At 44.1% G+C, this 24,909-nt stretch overlaps 1 protein-coding gene across 1 annotated transcript in view; it reads left to right on the top strand.

The window, feature by feature from the left end:
* The window catches only part of LOC111977234 (phosphatidylinositol 3,4,5-trisphosphate-dependent Rac exchanger 1 protein-like), a 161,705-nt gene that overhangs the window by 123,206 nt on the left and 13,590 nt on the right, over positions 1–24,909 (top strand). The window contains 18 exon segments of the mRNA XM_024006602.2: positions 857–1,005; positions 2,654–2,739; positions 4,077–4,216; positions 6,216–6,330; positions 6,498–6,682; positions 8,175–8,336; positions 8,547–8,757; positions 10,161–10,401; positions 13,322–13,528; positions 15,193–15,281; positions 15,409–15,491; positions 15,998–16,088; positions 16,268–16,393; positions 16,661–16,702; positions 17,167–17,384; positions 18,892–18,994; positions 19,996–20,139; positions 23,114–23,228. Of these exon segments, the coding sequence (XP_023862370.2) occupies positions 857–1,005; positions 2,654–2,739; positions 4,077–4,216; positions 6,216–6,330; positions 6,498–6,682; positions 8,175–8,336; positions 8,547–8,757; positions 10,161–10,401; positions 13,322–13,528; positions 15,193–15,281; positions 15,409–15,491; positions 15,998–16,088; positions 16,268–16,393; positions 16,661–16,702; positions 17,167–17,384; positions 18,892–18,994; positions 19,996–20,139; positions 23,114–23,228 (2,507 nt within the window).

Here is a 24,909-nt window from a genome sequence, read left to right as displayed (position 1 = left end):
CGGAGCATATGTGCAACGACTGGGGATCCCTGAGGAAGGGATTGGTAAACACAGTCTTACAGCACTCCTTCCCTGACTGTCCCTCAGTGTTCCTTAATATCCTACTCTCCTCCCTCGCTCCAACTCACTCCTCCCGCCCTCAGGCCTACAGTTGTAGCATCATCCTTACAGTTCCTAAAATGAACCTCTCACACTCCTTCTGTGTCCCCTACCCTATTTTTCCTCCCTCTCGTTTCCACTCCATCTCACTCCTCCTCATCCCCCTGCTATTCCTCCCCTCCTCTGCTCCAGACAGTGCCAGTGTAGTTGGGCCCTGGCTGACACAGAGCGTGTGTATCCGAGACTGCCCAAACACTGAGTCCGTCTGTGTGTGTGCTTTGTGAATGAGGCCCAGCTGATTCCAGGGGCCCAGTGGGGGAAAATACCTGGGAGAGCCAGGGACTCCGGGAGGGTTGCAGGGAGAATACATAACACACAAATGTGAAAACGCACGCAAGCACACTCACTCACTCAGTGGGCCACTGTGCCTTCCTGTTCTGGGCTGTCCTCCAGAGCCAGCCCCCCAGACAACCAAAGCCAAGCGTCATACTAGTGAATCTGGTCCCTGTGTCCTGGGCTAGCCAGAGAGGATATATAAAGGCTGCCGTGAGAATCGCTGTTTTTTTATCATTTAGATGTTATTTTTTAGGCTATTGCCATCACTTATCCAYGTTTTTTAAAGTGAAATCTGGCCGAAAATTGTTCACACTATTTTTTACATCTGAAAAACAAAATGGACACTGACGTACCAGAAATGAAGAGACAACCTACCCTGATGCTCCACCGTTGTTGTCTCTCTCTCCATCCTCCCCTCCAGATGGCGGGGCTGCAGGAGGGCAGGAAGATCTTCACCATCAACGAGGACCTGGTGTTCCTCAGGCCCTTCCAGGAGGTGGAGACCATGATCAACCAGGCCTTCTGCATCCGCCGCTCCTTACGCATGCTGGTCAACACCAAGACCAAAGAGTGAGTACACAGGCATGTGTGTATACACACACACACACACACACACACACACACACACACACAGGTATCCTCTACACACCTACACTAGTGGCGGTCGGTGCTGTTTAAGATGAGGGAGGACGATTCTTTTTTTATGAGCTTGMCCTTATTTCTATTACAGCATATTGGAAGACTGTCGTATTGCATTCATCCAGCTTAATGTAACACCGATAGGTTTAGGCTACTTCATGATACTCAAATGTTCCTGTACACATCATGTGGTTGCTCCAACCTAGCCTATGAATGAAAGTCTACAATGTAGGTGAACAGGTAGAGAGAAATTTGAGTCATCAAGGTGACAGACATTGACACATTCAATACCGCCTTGCACAATCTTACCTGCATCTAGCTGATCTAGTGTGTAGTCATTAGTCCAACAGTTGCAAACGATTTTCTATTGGACAGGTATGTTTATCCCTGTTTTTGTTCCGCTTGCTTCTGTTTAAGAAACGTTTTTCAACAGAATCGGCGGAATGAATACACACCTGATCACATGCAAGGGTGTGTCGAGTAATCAGAGAAAACGAGTATTGTAACAGATATGGGCAATTTTCTGGATCAGATTACAGATTAGTATCGGGAAAAATAATYCTTTTTCACAAAAGCAGTGCACTAGGCCTTTACTAGTCCTCCATTAGCAGACCCATATAGCCTTCTGAATTGCACCCCCAAAAAAATGTATAGCACCTAAATATAGTTCCGTTTACTGCATAAATGGTGCATGGATTTGAATGAATTACAGTGTAGGCTAATCCGTGTGTAAACTATGACACAATGTAAATGGGAGAAGGCTAAAACGTGGTCAGCGGCAGATCAAAATGGCAGCACCAAGTCTCCGGGTGAACGGAGGAGTTGTCCATGGTGCTGTTATTCAATATTCTTTATTTACCCTGTTCGTAATGAGCACAGGAAGGTTGCATTTTGGCTTCTGCTCAGATGGCTGAAGCGAGCGGGGAACACATGCAGCACACAGACACCACCGGCTACAGACCTACCACAGATCTGACTTGCAGTGGTGTAGATGAGGGACCGCACAACTTGCCTATATATACACTGGGTGCCAGTATCGAGTCAATGTGCAAGGGTACGAAGTACATTTGAAGTCGGAAGTTTACATACACCTTAGCCAAATACATTTAAACTCAGTTTTTCCACAATTCCTGACATTTAATCCTAGTAAAATTCCCTGTCTTAGGTCAGTTAGGATCACCACTTTATTTTAAGAATGTGAAATGACAGAATAATAGTAGAGAGAATGATTTATTTCAGATTTTATTTCTTTCACATTCCCAGTGGGTCAGAAGTTTACATACACTCAATTAGTATTTGTTAGCATTGCCTTTAAATTGTTTAACTCAGGCTACAACATGGTGCTAACTTATAGAGTGCTGTTGAGGCTACTGTAGACCTTCATTGCAAAAGTGTGTGTTTTAATCAAATATTTGGTGAGGTGAATATATTAAGTATAGTTTTATCTAAAAAGGGATACATTTTTTTATGTTTCACTATTGTTTTAAATTCACTGATGCTGGTCCTCCCCTTCCTCCTCTGAGGAGCCTCTACTGACCTACACACACGTGTGCACACATACACACTCTTGTTGTTATAGGATTGTGAAGATTCCAGACACTCCCGGTGCCCTGTCCTTCAAACTCAGTGGCTCTGCCCCACCTCATGTACACGCAGTAAGGAAAGGTGAGTAACAACCTCTCTGATTGGGAAAGGGGGATACCTAGTCAGTTGTAAAACTGAATGCATTTAACTGAAATGTGTCTTCCGCATTTAACCCAACCCCTCTGATTCAGAGAGGAGCGGGGGGCTTCCTTAATCAACGTTACGTTATAGGATGAGGCGTTACCTGCCAGCCATGCACCTGTTAACTTCAGGTCCAGTTTCTTGAGGCTCTGCTTTTTAGGACCACATGTTCGCCAAAATAGAACATTTCTTTATAACAGATCTGTGTAGAGAAAATGGGTCAAAGGACAACATGTTCGCCAGGCTAGGGTCAAAGGACCACATGGTCGCCAGGCTAGGGTCAAAGGACCACATGGTCGCCAGGCTAGGGTCAAAGGACCACATGGTCGCCAGGCTAGGGMCAAAGTACATTTTTAATTGTATTTACAACTGTTGAGTCACGAGCAAGGGATGAGTCCAAATGTGTAAAACAGTTGGATAAGGAAGGAGGAAACATGGCCGCCGATTTATTTTCTTCTGCATTGAGGGAGAAGGAGTCACGACCCGGGGTCTCATACACTCTGCTCTGGCTGCACACACACACAKACACACACACGCAGGCTCCTTTCAGCTACTGGCCCCATAGGAATTTCTGAATGATATCATACTCCCCAGCTCCCTCTCTCGTCTCCTAAACCAGGATCCTGGTTGACGGCTGGGATTTGGTTGGCTTGGGTTGGCTGCTAAACTGAAGATATGGAGTCGTGTGCTTTGTGTGAGGTGGATCACTGGGGAAATTATGCTAGGGCTGGTATTTTTAAACGGGACAGGAGATCTGTTCTTATTTTAGGGCACAGCTAAAGTGTTACCAGACAACTTATTTGAGGACCAAAACAATATAGGAACTTTAATTAATAGTATACACATAGCTTTATAATAATAATTATATATGCCATATAGCAGATGCTTTTATCCAAAGCGACATACAATCCATGTGTGCTTACGTTTTATGCATCYGTGGTCCCGGGAATCAAACCCAAAACCCTGGTATTGCTAATGCCATGCTTTACCACCTGAGCCACACACCTATCTACGTCTTAGATGAGCAGATGGTCTTGGATATGCCTTATTCTCTGATCATGTTAAAAACAGATTCTTCATCTCAATGGGATCTCCGAATAAAATAGAATGAACTAAATATTTACAGAATGGACCAGATAGATGAGGATACATTGTACACATGCTGTTATTATAGAAAAACATTCATTCAACATGCATACATTCTGTGACATCAGTGGTTACAGGATGACACATGAGAAGCTGTGTCCCCGCCCACTTTGACCCCTGTGTGATTATAGGGTCGGAGGCGGCGGTGGCAGGCCTCCAGCCAGGTCAGTGCATCCTGAAGGTGAATGGCAACAACATGAACCATAGCGACTACCAGGAGGTCCTGGAGCACTTCACCTCCCACCACGACCAGCAGGATCAGCCCGACATGGTGAGYCGTAGTTTGCGTGCAGAGCTGTGGTCCAGCGGTGACACTACCGGATCCATACACACATGGGACTCCCTACTGGAAAACAGGGTTCAATCCCTGTCTCATCCCCCTCTGATTCTTACTGTCTGTCAATAAAGCATTCAAATACATAGGGAGAATCTRTTTTTTTTTTTTAAGAAAGAGACATTTGACGACAAACAATGTTTTAATACTGTACGCACAATATTAGGGAAACGTACATGATCAGAGATTCAACCATGATGGCATTAGCCTAATGGACCATTGCGACTTTTCTACCAGTGTCGAGACGTGTTTCAATCACACTACTGTAGTYTGTTCCCTTCTACAGTGTCACATGCAAGGGTTTGACTGGTTTAATGCGTCACAACCAGGGTTCTTCTGCAACCTCAATTTCACTCTTTTATGGTTTACAGTGAACTGCCAATATACCTACTTTTCCCCTTGTTGTTATTTTCCTACTGTGACAAATATTTTGGCTTTGTCAGCTTGGGACAGTGCAGGGTATACTATGGAGCAGAGGTGGGACCAAGTCATTGTTTTACAAGTCACAAGTAAGTCTCAAGTCTTAGCACGCAAGTCCCAAGTCAAGACAGGCAAGTCCCATGTCAAGTCTCAAGTCAAGACCGATAAGTGTCAAGTCTCAAGTCCTAAACTTTGAGTTTCGAGTCCTAAACAAGTCATAATGTGCTTTTCACCAAATGTAATACCATTTCATATTTTTAACAAGAGTAATAGTATATTATTACATTTACGCAAATCATGAATACTTTAAAAAAGATCTATATTTATTACCTACCAAATAAACATTATATTTCCATGGAAATACATGGGTAGCCATGAGAAAGACCCCCCCCCCCAAAAGTGATCGACTATCGAGGATCGCTATGGGGCGAAATAGGCTTGTACACAATCGTATAACCTCAATCGCCCAACCTTGATTTAGGAACATCAGGTAGGATTTAGGCTACCAACTGCCTAGCCAGTTGTAGCTCAATCTTGGGTGCAATGATCACGTTCGCGCACTGARGTATTGTGTGGAGGCTAATTGATTTAACATTACGCTAGCCTACATGATACACCAGCAAAGTAATTAAATATATAGCTGTCGGCTATATTAGCCACGACTTACCGTTCTTTGTGCAGCTTCAAATGTCGAACAAAGTTGGAAATTGTTGCGCCGCCGTCTAATTTTCTTCCCGATTGTTTTGCAAGTTGCAATCCGTTTTTTGTGGATACATCGTCATCTTTATATCCGAAAATAATKATTTMGGYTARCATCTTTCCAAGGGCTCCATCTGAATTCCCCCGCCGACGTTCCTCTGCACTGCCACGCTCAACTTTTTCTCAGCTGGCACAATTTGATTGGCTGCTGTCCGATTCAAARTGTAATCCGATAAATGAGGAGTTGATGCGCTGCACACTTTTTTTAAATAGCATCATTTTTAATATTTGGGCTTGGGGAGGGTATCAAGTCAGGTCAAGTCAAAAGGCTCAAGTCCAAGTTAAGTCACGAGTCATTGGTGTTAAAGTCGAGTTGCAAGTCATCATATTTGTGACTCGAGTCTGACTCGAGTCCAAGTCATGTGACTCGAGTCCACACCTCTGCTATGGAGTGCTTTCATTAGGAGCTCCTTTGTTGATGTTTACACTGGCTCCTCTCCTCTTGTCCAATCCCCTGCTTTGTTGATGTTTAACCTGGCTCCTCCTGTCCAATCCCCTGCTTTGTTGATGTTTAACCTGGCTCCTCCTGTCCAATCCCCCTGCTTTGTTGATGTTTAACCAGGCTTAACTCTGTTAATGTCTCTTTTACTTCAATCACACACAAATTCTTTAACTGCCAGAGAAGCACATGTGATTCCAAGCACGCTCTTGCACAGAAACCTAGACACACACTTGAATGTATGCACGCATATTATACACCTAGAGACACAAACACACCAGTGTTTGACCCTGGTGTGTTCTCCCTGTGTCCTGTCAGTGTCAGTGGGTGTACCGTGTGTTTGAGGATGTGGAGGAGGAGGGGGGCTCGTTCAAGGCCTGCACAGCAGAGAAATGCTCAGACATCGATGGGGAGAACGGCAGGAACGGAACAGGTACTGTACACCACCTCACCACGGAGAGGGGGGGGGTGAGAGAGAAAGAATGGGAACGGATCAGGTACCTTACACAATCTCACCATAGAAGTGCATGTTTGTGTATGTCTGCTAATAGGTGTGTACTTGAAAATAGGTACTCAAAAGCGTCCCTTTGTCCAATCCAGACTGCAGGGGGGGCCTGAGCCGGCTGTCTCTGTCTGATGACACGGTGCCCCTGGTGAGCATGACGGTGGACAACGTGCACCTGGAGCACGGCGTGGTGTACGAGTATGTCAGTACAGCCGGCATCAAGAGCCACGTCCTGGAGAAGATGGTGGAGCCCAAGGGCTGCTTCAGCCTTACTGCGAAGGTACAGCACATGTCCACTGTTTTTGTAGTATTAGCATGCTAACGCTACACTTATCATGCTAGCAGCAGTATGTGGTTCAGTTTCAAGTTTTTATTGTGACGTACGCTAGCACAGTGACATGCTTTTCTTGCTTGCTCTTTCCCAACAATGTAGTATATATATTTTTACTTTTTTTAAGTAGAAATAAAAACACTAGAAATAGGAAGAACAGGAATCAGTAAGAAACCTATTTACAGGGWCAAATACCATATTTATAATGTGCAGGGATACTGGAGTGGCAGGGTTAGATATGTACAGTTGAAGTCGGAAGTTTACATACACCTAGCCAAATACATTTAAACTCAGTTCTTCACAATTCCTGACATTTAATCCAAGTAAAAATTCCCTGTCTCAGGTCAGTTAGGATCACCACTTTATTTTAAAAATGTGAAATGTCAGAATTTTTTAATTTTTAATTTAAACTTTATTTAACCAGGTAGGCTAGTTGAGAACAAGTTCTCATTTACTGCGACCTGGCCAAGATAAAGCAAAGCAGTGCGKCACAAACAACAACACAGAGTTACACATGGAATAAACAAACATACAGTCAATAACACAATAGAAAAAGTCTATATACAGTGAGTGCAAAAAATATATATACACGGGACACGATAAGACGAAGACAAAGACGTCTGACTGCTACGTCATCTTGGAGTAGAGAGAAGGATTTATTTCAGCTTTTATTTATTTCATCACATTCCCAGTGGGTCAGAAGTTTACATACACTCAATTAGCATTTGGTAGCATTGCCTTTAAATTGTTTAACTTGGGTCAAATGTTTCGGGTAGCCTTCCACAAGCTCCCCACAATAAGTTGGGTGAATTTTGGCCCATTCCTCCTGACAGAGCTGGTGTAACTGAGTCAGGTTTGTAGGCCTCCTTGCTCGTACACGCTTTTTCAGTTCTGCCCACAAATGACTTGTCATGCACAAAGTAGATGTCCTAACCGATTTGCCAAAACTATAGTTTGTTAACAAGACATTTGTGGAGTGGTTGAAAAACGAGTTTTAATGACTCCAACGTAAGTGTATGTAAACTTCCGACTTTAACTGTATAGGGGTAAGGTGTATATGATGATTGTATGTGAGTGTATGTTTGAATGTATGTGTGTGAGGAAATGATGAGTGTGTAGAATGTGCATAGAGACTATAAAATGGAAGGGTCAATGCAGATAGTCACTGTAGCCTGAAGGCTTCTTCGGCCATACCGTCAAGGAACAGGAAATGTCCATTGTTGTTGTAGTCTCCTAGCATTAGCATAAACACTTTGGGTTTGTCTTTATTGCATCGCCACAGCCATGATTTCTACCATTTAGCATTTATGATGAGAACAATAGGAGTGAATGGTTCCCAGGTTGCTTCGTGCTCTTCTCTCCATGCAAAAATCACTTCAAATCACTTGAACTTGAAGACGTGAACCCAAAGGGATTTAAAACATACACTCTGCCCTGTCAGATCCTGGAGGCCTTTGCAAGCGACGACAGTCATTTTGTGCGTAACTGCAGSCAGCTGATCTCGCAGAGTGACCGCGTGATGTCCATGCCCCAATTTGAGTTCAGGAACATCTGTGATACCAAGCTGGAGAGCATCCGCCGGCGAATCAGCAGATACCAGCAGGTACAGGATCTACAGGATCCCTCTATCATAGCCCCCTTTGTAGTGCAAGAGCAGCTACAAATGTCTTCAAGTTCTCTCTCGCACTCTCTTTCTTCTTTCTCTCCTTGTCTCTCCCTCTCCCCCGCCAGACACTCAGATCAGCAACGACTATTGATCCATCATTATGTGATAGCGGTAAATATACCGTTTTTCATTAGCTGTTGTTTTCAGTTTGCCCAGGAGCTGAGGAAAAAGGCGTGCCCCACATTCAAGCAGGCAGGCGTACTGACCCACCCGCTGGGCTGCATGGACTTTGTGCCCACCAACTGCCACGTCAACCTGATGCAGGTGTCCCAACCCAAGACCCCCATGGTGTCCGGCAGGGCCTTCAGCTTCCGCTTCGGACGCAAGAACTCCTTCTACGGCCTGGACCCCAACCAAGGTGGGGTGAGAAGACAATGCAGACGTGTGTGTGTGTGTACTGTACATGCACTGGCACACACATACAGTACACACTCATATGCACATATACCTTTAGATTACAAAAAGAACAACAGTACAGCAGCACACATACTACACAGCTCTTTAGCAACTTTGTAGAGTTATGTCAATGCCTCAGTTCAGTTACTTTGTGGAATTCTAGTCACAGTTGAGTTTTGCCAACAATAGCCAAGATCCCCTGTACAACATTGCACAGAGCTAGCCTTTAACCCACTTTAAAGCTTAAAACAAAGAGATAATTTCCACTAAATACCATCTTTGATCAATTACATCCCACAGTACAAATTACTTTAAGCTCTTGTGATGAAACAAACTGAGTAAATTAGCCTTTAGCCCGCATATAGTGACAACTCCCGCAGTACATTTGCAGTAAAGTAGTTGTAATCCCACCACTCTAATCGTCTCCATTGGTTTCCCATTAAACAACCATTAGCCTCAGGCGACCCCCCCACTCCGAAACGTTTAGCCATCCCCTCTGTGGGTGTTGGTGAATAATGTCATCAAAGCGGTCCCTCCAAGACACCAAGGGTGGAATATTCTTCAGAAAGTGAGAGGGAAGGACAGAGAAGAGGGAGAGAAACAGAGGAGAGAGAGAGAGAGAGTCGGTGGGAGAGATATTTACAGGAGTAGCCCTTGGCCCATCCCCAGAATTAAATAYAACATTACGTATCTCTATGGGCCCATCTTGTCCTCCTGTCTGTGTTTTGTCGGTCTCTGCGGTTTCGGTAGCCTGCCTTTCGGCCTGTCACAAGGGCCGCTCTGACACTGCTCAGAGAAACACTAAGACGGGAAGAGACAGAGGAAGCTGCAACAGACAGCCAGCCGTCTGACTGGAAGATTAGCATCGTTAGTATTGCTTCAACCTTCCTCTCTCCTCAGTTCCTCGACTTAATCGTAGCCTGTGCTATTATGTGCTAACATTACACCCTCAGGCTTCTAGATCAGGAAGTAGAATTGTGAATTAGACAAATTATTTRTATCATATTCTAGGGCATTTCTTCATGACTCWCAAGGCAGTAGAATGTACATAGAACACCAATGTGTAATGGGCCCTTTATACACAAGCACACTGTTTTTGTCAAAATGATAGGTTGTATATTCACCASAGTGTTATTGTGTATGAAAGCTCAACATGTGGTATAGGTCTCTGGAAGTGAACGMTGATTGTCTCTCCCTCTTTCCCCCTCTATTTTTACCTCTGCTTTTCTGACATCACGATGTGAAGTGCAGCTTTTCAAAAATTCTTAACTTCAAAGACGTAGACACTTATTTTAATACTCTTTCACTTCCTTTTCATTTCTTTACCTCTATTTATTCATCTATTTATTTTCTCTCTCCCCACAGCTAACCTGTCTCACATGTCTCACACCCAACACTGTGTGACTAGCATGGGTGCCCCGTCTTACAGCTGCAGCGGTCTCGGGGAGGAGGAGGATGGTGAGGGGGACATCGAGGGCTATGGAGAGGMCATCCCAGACAGGCTCAAACAGGAGGACATGGAGATCCAGGATGCATACATCCGCCTCTACAGCCGCCTGAACATCGCCGTGCAAGAGATGAGGCAGTACGTCACCCAAATAGACGCGTAAGTACACATATATGAACATCCTTGCAAAGTACCTACTGTACGTCAGGGATCTCAATCCGGTGGCCCTCGAGRCAGACACGTTCCGCGAGCTCATTTAATGTGGCCAAATATACAGTGGGGTTCCAAAAGTTTTTACACCCTTGATAAAGATGAGTAAAAATGACTCTATAAACCACAGGTTGCCAATGTGTTTCAAGTCCGGAGACTGAGATGGCCATTGCAAAATGTWGATTTTTTTTGCCCGATTTAATCATTTCTTGTGGATTTTAATGTGTGCTTGGGGTTATTGTCTATATATAATTTCTATATTTTTTTAGCATACAATATAATTTAGCTCAGTATTTATAAAGTGTGTTATTATTCTGCGTGAAAATGAAAGGCCAAGATATTATGGAACTGTTGTCCCCAGGCAGTCTCCTGAGGCCTGGCCCTGTTTGTCCAGCTTCCTGTTTTTCTTGTTTAAAGGAAAGAGTCACCCATTTTGAATGCTATATCGTATTTGTGCATGTCTGTTCTATTTATTCCTGGGGTCATTTTATGTTTTTATGTGTATATGAGCTATTCACCGTTCAAGCAGATAGAAATACAGCCGGTTTGACGGGTTTTTCATCATATGACGCGTCATTCCCGCTGTATTTCTGCCTTCTTGAACGGGAATCGTTTCCATTAACGAGTCCAACGAGAAGGATACACTGCTTTCCCGGGAACAGTCCCAAATAATGTAATTTGCGTGAATAAAAGACGCAGGAAAAGAGGCCACAGGTCAGGCTGCCTTCTGAGAATCCATAGGCGAGCGAGTAAACTCCCACTGCCATCCGTTCTACTCGCTAACATGCAATTATTGGAAAATAAAACTGATGACCTACGACTATCCTACCAATGGGACATTCAAAACTGTAATATCTTATGTTTCACCTAGTCGTGGCTGAATGACGACACGGATAATATAGAGCTGGCGGGATTTTCCATGCACTGGCAGAACAGAGAAGCTACGTCTGGTAAGACGAGGAGTGGGGGTGTGTGTCTTTTTGTCAATAACAGCTGGTGTGCGATGTCTAGTATTAAAGAAGTCTCGAGGTATTGCTCTGCTGAGGTAGAGTACCTTATGATAAGCTGTAGACCARACTATCTACCAAGAGAATTCTCATCTGTATTATTRGTAGCCGTTTATTCGTATCACCACAGACCGATGCTGGCACGAAGACAGCACTCAACCAACTSTATAAGGCCATAAGCAAACAAGAAAATACACATCCAGAAGCGGCGCTCCTAGTGGCCGGGGACTTTAATGAAGGCAAACTTAAATCGGTTCTACAAAAKTTTTACCAGCATGTCACATGTGCAACCAGAGGAGAAAAAAAGTCTGGTCATGGCTCACATCAACAACATCCTCCCGGATACTCTAGACCCACTCCAATTCGCATACTGCCCCAACAGATCCACAGAATCTCAATCGCACTCCACACTGCCTTTTCCCACCTGGACAAAAGGAACACCTATGTGAGAATGCTGTTCATTGACTACAGCTCAGTGTTCAACACCATAGTGCCCACGAAGCTCATCACTAAGCTAAGGACCCTGGGACTAAACACCTCCCTCTGCAACTGGATCCTGGACTTCCTGACAGGCCACCCCCAGATGGTAAGGGTAGGCAACAACACGTCTGCCACGCTGATCCTCAACACTGGGGCACCTCATGGCTGTGTACTTGGTCCCCTCCTGTACTCCCTGTTCACCCACGACTGCATGGCCAAACACGACTCCAACACCATCATTAAGTTTGCTGACAACACAACAGTGMTAGGCCTGATCACCGACAARGATGAGACAGCCTATAGGGAGGTCAGAGAACTGACAGTGTGGTGCCCGGACAAAAACCTCTCCCARAATGTGAGCAGGACAAAGGAGCTTGATCGTGGACTGCAGTAAAAAAGGTGGGCCAAACAGGCTCCCATTAACATTGACGGGGCTGTAGTGGAGTGGGTRGAGAGTTACAAGTTCCTTGGTGTCCACATCACCAACAAACTATCATGGTCCAAACACACCAAGACAGTCGTGATGAGGGCACGACAACACCTTTACRCCCTCAGGAGAACGAAAAGATTTGGCATGGGTCCCCAGATCCTCAAAGTTCTACAGCTGCACCATCGAGAGCATCCTGACTGGTTGCGTCACCGCCTGGTATATGGCAACTGCTCGGCATCTGACCGTAAGGCGCTACAGAGAGTAGTGCGTTCGGCCCAGTACATTACTGGGACCAAGCTTCCTGCCATCCAGGACCTATATAATAGGCGGTGTCAGAGGAAAGTCCATAAAATTGTCGGACTCCAGTCTCCCAAGTCATAGACTTTTCTCTGCTACCGCACGGCAAGCGGTACCGGAGCGCCAGGTCTAGGACCAAAAGGCTCCTTAACAGCTTCAAATCGCCACCGGACTATTTATATTGACACCCTCCCCCCATTTTGTTTTGTACACTGCTGCTACTCGCTGTTTATTATTTATGTATAGTCACTTTACCCCTACCTACATGGACAAATTACCTCAACTAACCTGTACCCCRGCACACTGACTCGGTACCGGTACCCCCTGTATATAGACTCGTTATTGTTATGTTACAAAGTTTGATTTGATTTGAATAGCTCTGATACACATMCTCTCTCTCGCTCTCTCTCATAAATGGGGGAATTCTTCAGTCCAAAACTGTTCATGGACTGGGCAAGCAGGAATAGGCTGTGAAACCTCAACCCCATTGAGAGGAGGGAAAACCTTCTTTACTGTGTGTGTAAATTAAGTGTGCGCATATTAAAGCAGAGTGTGTGTCCATAAAAGACAGACACATTATGAGAATATTTCTAATATAGTTCCCTTTCTCTTATTTTTCGTGTGTTTCCTCCAATGTGGCGGGCGGGAACCACAGCCTCCTTTTTTCCATCACGGAGCCCACCCAGCCGCAGGGCAGCGAGTCCCCAGCCTACGAGGCCATTCAGCCCCCTTCCGTGACCCCCGAAGAGGGGGACCAGGAAAAGGCGGAGCACGGGGGCATCAAGAGGGTCTGCTTCAAGGTGACGGAAAAGGACCAAGAGGACTCGGGCCAAGACACCATGAGCTACAGGGACTCCTACAGGTAAGATAAGAAAGACTTAAGACAAGATATAATGGTGACTCGTTTCAGGAAACTAGGTGAATGTTGCGCGTCAATACTTCACAGTAGAGCCATTTGAATGTAAACTTTTTTTTTTAAATCAAAATGCGTTTTTGAGCAGAAATGCCTTTTGGAACGTGAACTTTCATGTGCCTTATTATCAAACGTGTATGCTGTCTGTAAATACGAATAACATTGTTACATTACGAGCCTAGTTGGTTTAGCCARAGAAAAAGTCAGCAACCTTCCCGCTAGCCATGATTGGCTGAGATAATGAATGGGCTTGACATGCCGAGAGATCGAATTTTGAAATCAGGGGAATTTGAGTATGATAGCTACGGAGATGGAGAAAACACCTGTCTCCGGATTACGTCTTTAAACTAAGGGTAACCATGGCATCCGTGACAGAGAGGGAGAAGCGTCCATCCATGTATACGGGTAAGATTGTCTAGCTAGCTACATTTTCAGATATTACATGTTTGTAATTTTGTCAGAAAGTTGTTTTCATTTCAAGTTAAAGTGTACTATTAGCTAGATAGCTAACGTTAGCTGGCTGGCTCGCTAGCTAACGTTACGTGTATGATCTTTGTCGAATATTATTTGTATCTCAGAGCCATCAGTCTAGTTTGTCTCTCAGACATTCAATCTCGTCACATCTGGAGAGGGTGGGCTGCTCCAAAACCTACCATGAGGTGGGACTAAATTTGGAACCCTCTCCCAGAGAGCATGTGTGTGTGCGCAAGAGTGCCTGTGTGTGCGGAGGAGAGAATCAAGGCCAAACTCCCGTGTGTTTTACGTAAGGGTTGGCACTTCAGTCCCAGCTCGACAGGAATGATCCAGCATCCCATTGGCAGACACATTAAGACGCACACAGTCTATAGGGCAGGCAATAATAGAGACCCGACTCACAAACAACTCACTAAGCTGTAGTGTCTTCCTGTGATTTCCAGTTCACAGTGTGGGCCAGTTAGTTGCTGAGCCAAGCTGGATGATTATAGTAAAACTACYTGATTGTTTAAGTGCGAAGCACGATGATAATGCTACTTCTGGCTCCTTAATCCACGACGCACACAGAAATGTTCACAACAGTAGGGCTGCCTATTAAAATGCATTGAAAATGTAGGGATAATTGGAGAATAACTATTGAGCGTTAAAGGGATGGTTCAGCAAATGTACGTATTTGTTTCCTTACCTTAAAAGCAGTCTATGGACAAGGAGTGACAGCAATCCGAARTTTGGTTTTGTTAAACTAGCCACTGCCAAATGGAAACYTATCTAAATGTAATTTTTTTCTGAACTCTCCCTTTATGCAAAAACTTTGCTGTTGTGGAGGCTTGTGATCTTCTTTAATGTTTGAGTATCGTTTGACTTCAACTTTTCTGGTTATGGATTATTTTAACAATCTTATTTGGGACATTGGTGTAGCCACACCTTACGACATTATAGTGGAATGCATTTTAGTCATGCCAATCAAGTAAGTTGATGTTTGTGAGAAGCATTTGACTACTGCTCGCTCTGCCTATAATTTACAAGACAGACTCCATCCACATTTGACCTTGTGTTTTTTTCTGTAGGGAATGAATGTACTCTGGGTTTGTTTTTCAACTGTTTTCTGACCATCTCTCTCGCTCTCTGTGTGTTTTCAGTGAATGTAACAGTAACAGGGATTCCGTCTTGTCGTACACAAGTGTACGTAGCAACAGCTCTTACCTGGGGAGTGATGAGATGGGTTCAGGTAAGAAACAGTTAATAAAGTAACGACTAGACTAAGATATTCATACCCCTGTAGGATAACAAATATCACGTTGGTTTGACTTATGTGGAAAAATGTACACAATGTCCCTTCTATCTCTCTCTCTCAGGTGATGAGCTGCCCTGTGACATGAGTATTTCCTCTGACAAGCAGGACAAGCTGCACGGCTGTTTGGAGCACCTTTTCAACCAGGTGCTCCATCTTTACCACTACACTATCTTTTGCACAATACTYCTTTTACCATTACCTCTGTAATCAGTCAGTAGCCATGCTGTTCTCAATCTGTTTTGTAATAAACTGTGTTGACGTGTGTAGTGAAGACACTGTTCTGCARTAATAGTATACGTACACATGCACACACACACACCTTTTCCATTAGCCCTCAGAAACATCATGTTCATAGTAATCAGTCTGGTCTACATCTGTAGTGCATTGCCTTGTTGTGCCATCTCTCTATTCTCCTCTTTGTCATCCTGTCTTTCTCGCTCTTTCTCTCTACACCCACACACACATACACACACACACACAGACGTGTGTTCCTCCTTGCATCTACTCTTACCGACATCACATGCCCTTTGACCTCTCCCATACTCCCCGAGGGACACCACCATTTTGGCTCCCGTCGATTTCCTGGGCCTGAGAGACTGAGGCCAGTCTCTGTGTGTTGAGGTCTGACTGGTTGTGACTGTCATCTGCAGGTGGACTCCATCAACAGCCTGCTCAAAGGGCCCATCATGACCAAGGCCTGCGAGGAGACCAAGCACTTTCACACTGACCACACTAAGCCAGGTACCAGCTACGTTTTGTGTGTTTGTGTGTGTAAGACATGTCTGAGTATATGTTTGTTTAGAGTTGTCAGGGTTCACTGAGAATGTGTGTGTGTATAGATGTGTGAAGTGTTATACTGAAGAATTCTCATAGCATTTATATTGGTAATTAACCAAATCATTGAAACAATCATGGAGCAGAGTTCCGTCACACTGAAGACTGGACGGTGCGCTGTCACATCATCCACAAGAACAGCCAGGAGGACCCTTGGAACCTGCCCAGCTCTATTAAGACACTGGTGGAGAGCCTGCAACGATTTGTGGATGGTCAGTAAAACACACACACGTGTAACAAATGCACACACTGCAGAAACCCACGCGTAACACACCCATCACGCAAACTAACACACACACATAGACACAGCAGAAAAACACGTGTAACACACCCATCACACAAACAAACACACACACACACGCAGACACAGCAGAAACCCACGTGTAACACACCCATCACGCAAACAAACACACACACACGCAGACACAGCAGAAACACATGTGGATCACTCGGGTAATAAAATCCTCCTTGTTCTGTAGATGGGAAGAACCAGGTGCTTCTGGCCCTGCTCAAATGTACAGGTAAGCCTTATGTCAGATTTAGATGATTGATTGTCTTACTTCTCTGAGGGACCAGACAGAGGCAGTATTTATGTCAGTGTTTTGGGTTGAGAGTAATAACGGTTGTCAAAATCCTGTCAACCGTCCGTCTCATGTGCCCTCTTTCACTCTTTCTTTTACCCTTCCCTCCTCTCTCTTTCATTGTCTATCACTATCATATCCTCTTTCTTTTGCAATTACCCCTCCCTTACCTCTCTTTCTCCAACCTATCTCCCACCTCTTTCCATTATACTCCTCTCTCTCTCAACCCCACCCCTCCGCCTGTCTAATGACTTGCATAGTCCCCTGCCTTCCATATGGTTTGTATGTTGCTGTTTTTGAAAAACGTCCCGTGAAGAGTTTATATGAAGCAAAGCAAATMTCTGTGAAAACAGACAATAAACAGACAATAATTTACCCCTCTCTTCCACTCCCCTCGGCCCCAGACACGGCTCTGCAGCTGCAGCGGGACGTGATCTTCTGCCAGAGTGCGGTGAGCGCTGTGTGCACACTGGCCGAGCAGCTCCTGGCGGCGCTGCGGGCGCACTTCAACAACGCTGGCGAGTACGAGGAAGACTGCAAGGACACGAGCCGTAAGTGGCTGGAGCAGGCTGCCACCATCGGCGTGCTGCTCAACTTCCAGGCAACGCTGGCGCCCCACGTGGTAAGAGCCGGTACTGTGGTGGAAGAATATCTGGATACTTTGTAGAATAGCCAAATACTGTTGAAAATAACCAAATACTGTAAAAGAACAAGCATCAGAATGAAGAGACGCTGATTATTAAGAGAACACGTTAAACATTAATGCTGTATGATTTATTTCCCTTTCGACTCAGCAGACCGGAGTCAAATACTTAATTTGAGCTTGATTTAGTTTGACCAGTAAGTATTTTGTTTACACATGTAGCTAGCTAGCTAAACATTGAACCATAATCCAACTCATAACGTTACTACCATGCATGAATCCGCAGGTAGCTAAAGCTAACCAACTAGGTTCAATGTTAGCTAGTTAGCTAACTTTAGGCTCTCACTAGCAATGCAAATGGCTTTCTGAGATGCTAATAATATTACTACACAGATCATACACGTAATGTTAGCTGGCGAGCTAGCCAGCTAACGTTAGCTAGCTAGCTAACAGTCGGCTTTAACTTGCAATGAAAAAAAGTATAATATATGAAAATGAAGCAAGCTAGACTCTTACCCATATACATGGATGGACACTTCTCCCTCTCTGTCACAAATYCAATGGTTGCCCTTAGTTTGGAGATGCGGAGACAGGTGTTTTATACAACAGCCTTCTATGTGTTCCCTTTTTGATTCCCTCCACATATTTGCAATCAAACGCCAGATTTTTCTCCATCTCCCTAGCTATCATACTCTGCTTCCACCGGGCATTCCACTGATTTCAAAACTCCAWCAACTTCTTCCGTGACAAGAACACTGTTGATCGCCTTTTTCATTGTCTGGATCAATGAAAATGTTTTMTTTTTTTACCTAAATCAGGGATTTGCTCATTGTCTGATTTATTTTCAGAGTTAGCATGGCACGATCGTCCTCCAGAAAGTGGAGAGCATTAGCAACACTTTTGCAGTACTTTGTGATTTCTTTTTTTTTAAAGCTGCGTTAGAAAGGATTACCTACACATACTGAGCAGCTCATGTTATAGACAGAAGCTTGCTACATGGCAGACCAATCCGAAACTCATGTCTCGGCATGTTCATCCCATCCATTATCTCAGCCAATCATGGCTAGCAGGAAGGCCCTGCCTTTTTCTGTAGCTAAACCAACTAGGCTCGTAATTTAACAATTTTATTTATATTTATAGATGGCATAGAAGTTTGTTATTAACGCACATGAACATTCACATGTTCCAGAAGGCATTTCTGTCAAAAAACACATTTTGATAAAATTTATGTTTATGTTCAAATGCCTCTCCTGTGAAGTAGTGACGTGTGACATATGCCTAGTTTCCTGAAACGAGTCACATATTCAGTATTAGTCTCGGAATATGAGTGCTAATCTAGGATCAGGTCCCTCCTGTCCATATAATCTTATTCATGTTGATCTAAAAGGCTAAACTGATTCAAGATCCGCACTCCTACTCTGAGACGCTTTCTGAATATGGCCCCTGGCCTGTTAGCTGAGCTTTGTGTCTTCTCTCTGCTGTGTAGAAGGAGGAGAGGACGATGCTGGAGGATACCCAGGCAGCCCTGTTGGACCTGGACAAAGTCACAGTGTTCTTCCGCCAGCTGGAGGATGAATGCCTGGTCGCAAGTAAGTAGACCCTTTCCCATAGCAATGGTGGTCAGTTTAAAGACTGAGTTGTGACTTGTGTTTACGCATGGTGGAGGAAGACACACACGACTTGTACATCCCCAACATGTCCCTTTTCACTAACTGTAATATGGTTAYCCGAGATTGCTGTGTTAAGAAAGCACAACAGATGCATTTCCCATTTAGGGGGAGAAAGCCACGGATAAAATGGGGAGGATGTACTATTCTAGGTTACTGCTCAACAGTAAGCATAACACACACACATAATACAAAATACCTCTTCCTCTCCTTCCTTTAAAAACCTGTTTAAATCGCTTTTTAGAAAATGGGCCCAGTTTAGCAGTACGGCACGGTCTAGCTAACTAGCACCAGCACATCGTAGCGGCTGTTGCTTAGGCAGACAGTTTGTGGAGGCTATAAGCTCATCTGACAGTATTGATTTGATAAAAGCCTGTTCAGTAACACCCCTGAACTCTCGGTTTAGTAGAGCCATTTGTAAACATTATGAAGGCGGAGGGTTCCATGAAAGTCTAAAACCTCACACCCAATCCCAAAGGATTACAGGTGGATGGTCTTCAGAAGGTCTGCTAACCTCACAGGGGTTGTGTTGTTCATAGGGTTCCCCAGGGGTCGGGATGATTAACTAATACATTTATCTGTTGCAGAGTTTACTACACTGAATACCGATATTGTCATTTGCAACATAGTAATAGCTATGAACAAGTTTACACTGGAAGTAACCAATAGTGTTGTATTTGAGGAAAATGTACTTACTATGACTGTAATGTGGTTGTCTCACCAAGCTTAAGATGGCTACTCTAACTGTAAGTCGCTCTATGTAAGAGTGTCTGCTAAATGACTCAAATCTAAATGTAATGCCAATAAGGACAATCAGTAAGCCAATGGGTAATTGAAGGGAAAATGCCCCATAACTAACCTCCCCTTGGGGTCAAATGTGAAAGCTCTGCGATTGCTGTGACGCGTGTGTTTTTTCCCCCRAGACACGCCGGTGTGTTACCACGTGGAGGGCACCCGGCAGGCCCTGAGGGTCACCATGTACCTGGACAGCTGCCACTTCAGTGAGCTCCCCACGCGCCTGCAGAACGGGGGCAGCCTCAAACTGCACACTGTGCTCTTCACCAGCGGTGAGTAGGAAGAGAACAGCCCGCTCGTTCAAAATTTTGCTGAACTCAGTTGAGTCGAGTCAATTTGAATTATCATCAAATCGAAGTGAGCTGAATTCAATTGAGTTGATTCGAATTATCATCAAAATAAAGTTGGCTGAATTAGAGACCAGGCGGTGGTCATCAAAACCTCATTGAATCACAGTTTAATGAATTGAATGGAGTCYAGTCAAATCAAATGGCATTGGGTTGAATTTTATGAAATGCACTAGAGGCACCTTCAGGGAATATGTTGCAGGTCCATAGATACACAGACCTTCACAATGCAGAASTATAATTAAGTAATAAGGCCTGAGGGGGTGTGGTATATGGCCAATATACCACGACGCAACACGGATTGCCTGGATACAGCCCTTAGCCATGATATATTGGCCATATATCACAAACCCCCGAGGGGCCTTATTGCTATTATAAACTGCTTACCAATGTAATTAGAACAGTAAAAATACATGTTTTGTCATACCCGTCATACCCACGGCTGTCAGCCAATCAGCATTCAGGGCTCAAACCACACAGTTTATAATGCCTATCAATTTGCTATAATCTTAAATATGCACTCAGTTTTACAGAGACAGGAGCAATTAGATATATAGAACAATGTCTTCATCCATTCACCTATAACATTAGCCTGGATAAGTCATGCCAGGCACCCTATTCCCTAATACTATAATACATTCCTTTTGTGAACTAAATAAGAATGTACTATATAGGGAATAGGTTGCCTACACTGACCATGAGTGGGTCCCAAATGGCTCCCAATTTAGTGCCCAAAAGGAATGTATTATTTAGGGAATAGGYTGCCATTTGGGATGCAGGCCATGGTGTCTATAATAATCAAGTTCAACAGAGGTCTTTTACTCAGTATCTCTAAATCCCTTTCTCCTTACTGATTAGATCAGGGGTTCTTAAACTTTTTCAGTCTGTGACCCAAATGAGAAATTATGTTTTTCCTGGGACACAAGCTTAGGAAAATATGCAACTAGACATAAATATCGGTACATTTCATTGCCCTTATGCCGAAAACAAATGCAATATAGACAAAAACAAATAACAATTCAATTAAATATCCATATAAACTAGGTACAGTTGAAGTCGGAAGTTTACATAAACTTAGGTTGGAGTCATTAAAATTCGTTTTTCAACCACTCCACAAATTTCTTGTTAACAAATATAGTTTTGGCAAGTCGGTTAGGACATCTACTTTGTGCGTGACACAAGTCATTTTTCCAACAATTGTTTACAGACAGATTATTTCACTTATAATTCACTGTATCACAATTCCAGTGGGTCAGAAGTTTACATACACTAAGTTGACTGTGCCTTTAAACAGCNTGACACAAGTCATTTTTCCAACAATTGTTTACAGACATTATTTCACTTATAATTCACTGTATCACAATTCCAGTGGGTCAGAAGTTTACATACACTAAGTTGACTGTGCCTTTAAACAGCTTGGAAAATTCCAGAAAAATGATGTCATGGCTTTAGAAGCTTCTGATAGGCTAATTGACATCATTTGAGTCAATTGGAGGTGTACCTGTGGCTGTATTTCAAGGCCTACCTTCAAACTCAGTGCCTCTTTGCTTGACATCGTTAGTGTACTCCCTTATTACTGCTTATCATCACCGGTTAAAAAATGACAACAATGCCTTGCTAGCTGACTTACTTTTCCACTGTCGAAGCCCTGTTTCCTGACTCATTCTGCCCTGTTCTGAAAGAATTCCCTGGGTGTTCGGTCAGGACGTGTCGTTTTATTAATTTCTTCTTTATGCGAGTTCCATTACTAAGCACTTCCACACACAAAACACCATTGTGGGCGCTCCTCCTTATAAGTTTGTATTTAAGAGAGAGAAACTCATCGTTGTATATGCGTTTCACGACAATTGAGCTCAGTCAGAACTGGTGGGTAGCATGAATTCATTTGATGACAACGGTGAGTGACGGCGAGTGGAAATGACAAGTCAGTGGCTGACAGCGGATCATCTGTTGCCTGAGCGACAGCGGTGCATCGTGTGTGTCGCGTCGTGAGTGATCTTCAAGAAAACTGCTGAAAAAAAGATCTGGTAAACCGCGAAGCACACGGGGCATCTCCCTCTCACACTCGCGCAGCTGCCGAACTGAGCAGAGAGCGAGGATGCACTTGGCCAAATCAAGTCCAGTATTTAATGAAACAATTATAAATGTACACTGACACGTCGCGACCCATACTTTAAGAAAAGCGGGGTTAGATGCTTACATGTAATGTTCTAGTTACAATGCAAGCGTGAAAGTACCTATAGTCACAAACAAAATACAAATTTTGGGGTATTTCTTATGTAATTGCCATTTACGGTGTCATAACTACCATTTGAGTAACGTACTATGACGTACAACCGGGAAATGTATTCTGTGCCTACCTATCTGCTTCCTCTTCACTATTATTTCACATGCAGTGTCCTTTCGACCTTCGTTGGGTCCATATAAATGMCTGGAATTATGCTGGATTCTCTGTGCTAGGGAACCATTAATTTTCTATCCACATGTGCCAATTGGGACAATAACCCAACAGGGAGGCAGGCTCACATTGTTCAGTGGCTGCAAAGCACAAGCTTGTAATGTAATACTATTCTGCAGTCGAAGACCTGGAGAACTAGGTCTAAATTGGGTGTCGTCGCCACCTACAGGCCACTCGTATTGAATAAAGTTTTGTGTTCAGTGGTCTTATTCAGCTGTCAGAGTATAAACTTGTACATTTTATCCATTATAAAAGAATATTAGCAATGTGTCTGTCTGTCAAGGTGCGTGTATGTACTGTATATTCATGTGTCTTCCTATCGTGTGTGTGTGTGTGTGTGTGTGCTTTTCTGTGTATGTATCCATGTTTGCCTGCCTGCATGCCTATGTGCTTGCCTGCATGTACTGCATTTTGACTGTGTTACATCTGTCCCTGGGTCAGCCCTGGAGAGGCCAGAGGGAGTGTCTGAGCAGGACTACGTGTCCGTAGAAGAGTTCCAGCAACGCACCAACGCCGTCGCACTGGAAAGGGTCAAAGCCTACTACCGAAAACTCAGGTAGTGGAGATTGTACTACCCCCCACTGTGTTGTACTACCACTTGTTGTACTACCTCACTGTGTACTGTCATACTGCCACGTTGTACTACCATGTACTTGTACTACCGTCCACTGTACTGTTACCCACTGTGTTGTACTACCCACTGTATGTACTACCGCTGTACTGTACTACCCACTGTGTTGTACTACTTACCTGTTGTACTACCCACTGTACTGTACTACCCACTGTGTACTACCCACTGTGTTGTACTACTTATGTGTGTACTACCCACTGTGTTGTACTACCACTGTGTGTACTACCACTGTGTTTGGTACTACCCACTGTGTTGTACTACCTCACTGTGTTGTACTACCCTGTGTTGTACTACCCACTGTGTTGTACTACCCCTGTCTGTACTACTCACTGTGTTACCTACCCACTGTATGGTATACCCACTGTGTTGTACTACCCTGTACTCGTGTGTTACTACCCTACTGTGTTTGTACTACCCACTGTGTTGTACTACCCCACTGTACTGTACTATACTCCACTGTACTGTACTACCCACTGTGTTGTACTACCCACTGTGTTTTGTTACTACCCACTGTGTTTGTACTACACTGTGTTGTACTACCACTGTGTTGTACTACCACTGTACTGTAACTACCCATGTGTTGACTACCCACTGTGTTGTACTAACCCACTGTGTTGTAACTACCACTGTGTTGTACTACCCACTGTGACTGTACTACCCACTGTGTTGTACTACCTCACTGTACTGTCCTACCCACTGTGTGTTGTACTACACTGTTTGTACTACCACTGTGTTGTACTACCCACTGTGTTGTACTACTACCACTGTACTGTCACTACCCACTGTGTTGTACTACACTGTGTTGTACTACCACTGTGTTGTACTACCCACTGTGTTGTAACTAACCTCACTGTATGTACTACCCACTGTGTTGTACTACTTACTGGTGTTGTACTAGCCCACTGTGTTGTACTACCCAACCTGTGTTGTACTACCCACTGTGTTGTACTACCCACTGTGTTGTACTACCCACTGTTACTGTACTACCCACTGTGTTGTACTACCCACTGTACTGTACTACCACTGTGTTTGTACTACCACTGTGTTGTACTACCCACTGTGTTGTACTACCATGTACTGTACTTATACCACTGTGTTTGTACTCTTACTGTGTTGTACTAGCCACTGTGTTGTACTACCCACTGTGTTGTACTACCACTGTACTGTACTACCCACTGTGTTGTACTACTTACTTGTACTGTACTACCACTGTGTTGTACTACCCACTGTGTTGTACTACCACTGTGTTTGTACTACCCACTGTGTTGTACTACCACTGTGTTGTATTACCCACTGTGTTGTACTACCACTGTGTTGTACTACCACTGATGGTAACTACCCACTGTGTTTGTACTACTTACTGTGTTGTACTACCACTGTGTTGTACTACCCACTGTGTTGTACTACCCACTGTGTTGTACTACCACTGTGTTGTACTACCCACTGTAACTGTACTACCACTGTACTGTACTACCCACTGTACTGTACTACCCACTGTGTTGTACTACCCACTGTGTTGTACTACCCCTGTGTTTGACTGTCTACCCACTGTGTTGTACTACCCACTGTACTGTACTACTTACTGTGTTTCTTCCCACTTGCATAA

Source organism: Salvelinus sp. IW2-2015, linkage group LG17 (assembly GCF_002910315.2).
Source record: "Salvelinus sp. IW2-2015 linkage group LG17, ASM291031v2, whole genome shotgun sequence".
NCBI lineage: Eukaryota > Metazoa > Chordata > Actinopteri > Salmoniformes > Salmonidae > Salvelinus > Salvelinus sp. IW2-2015.
The sequence above is the reverse complement of the archived record's forward strand: the minus strand, read 5'-3'. Positions and strand labels throughout refer to the sequence as shown.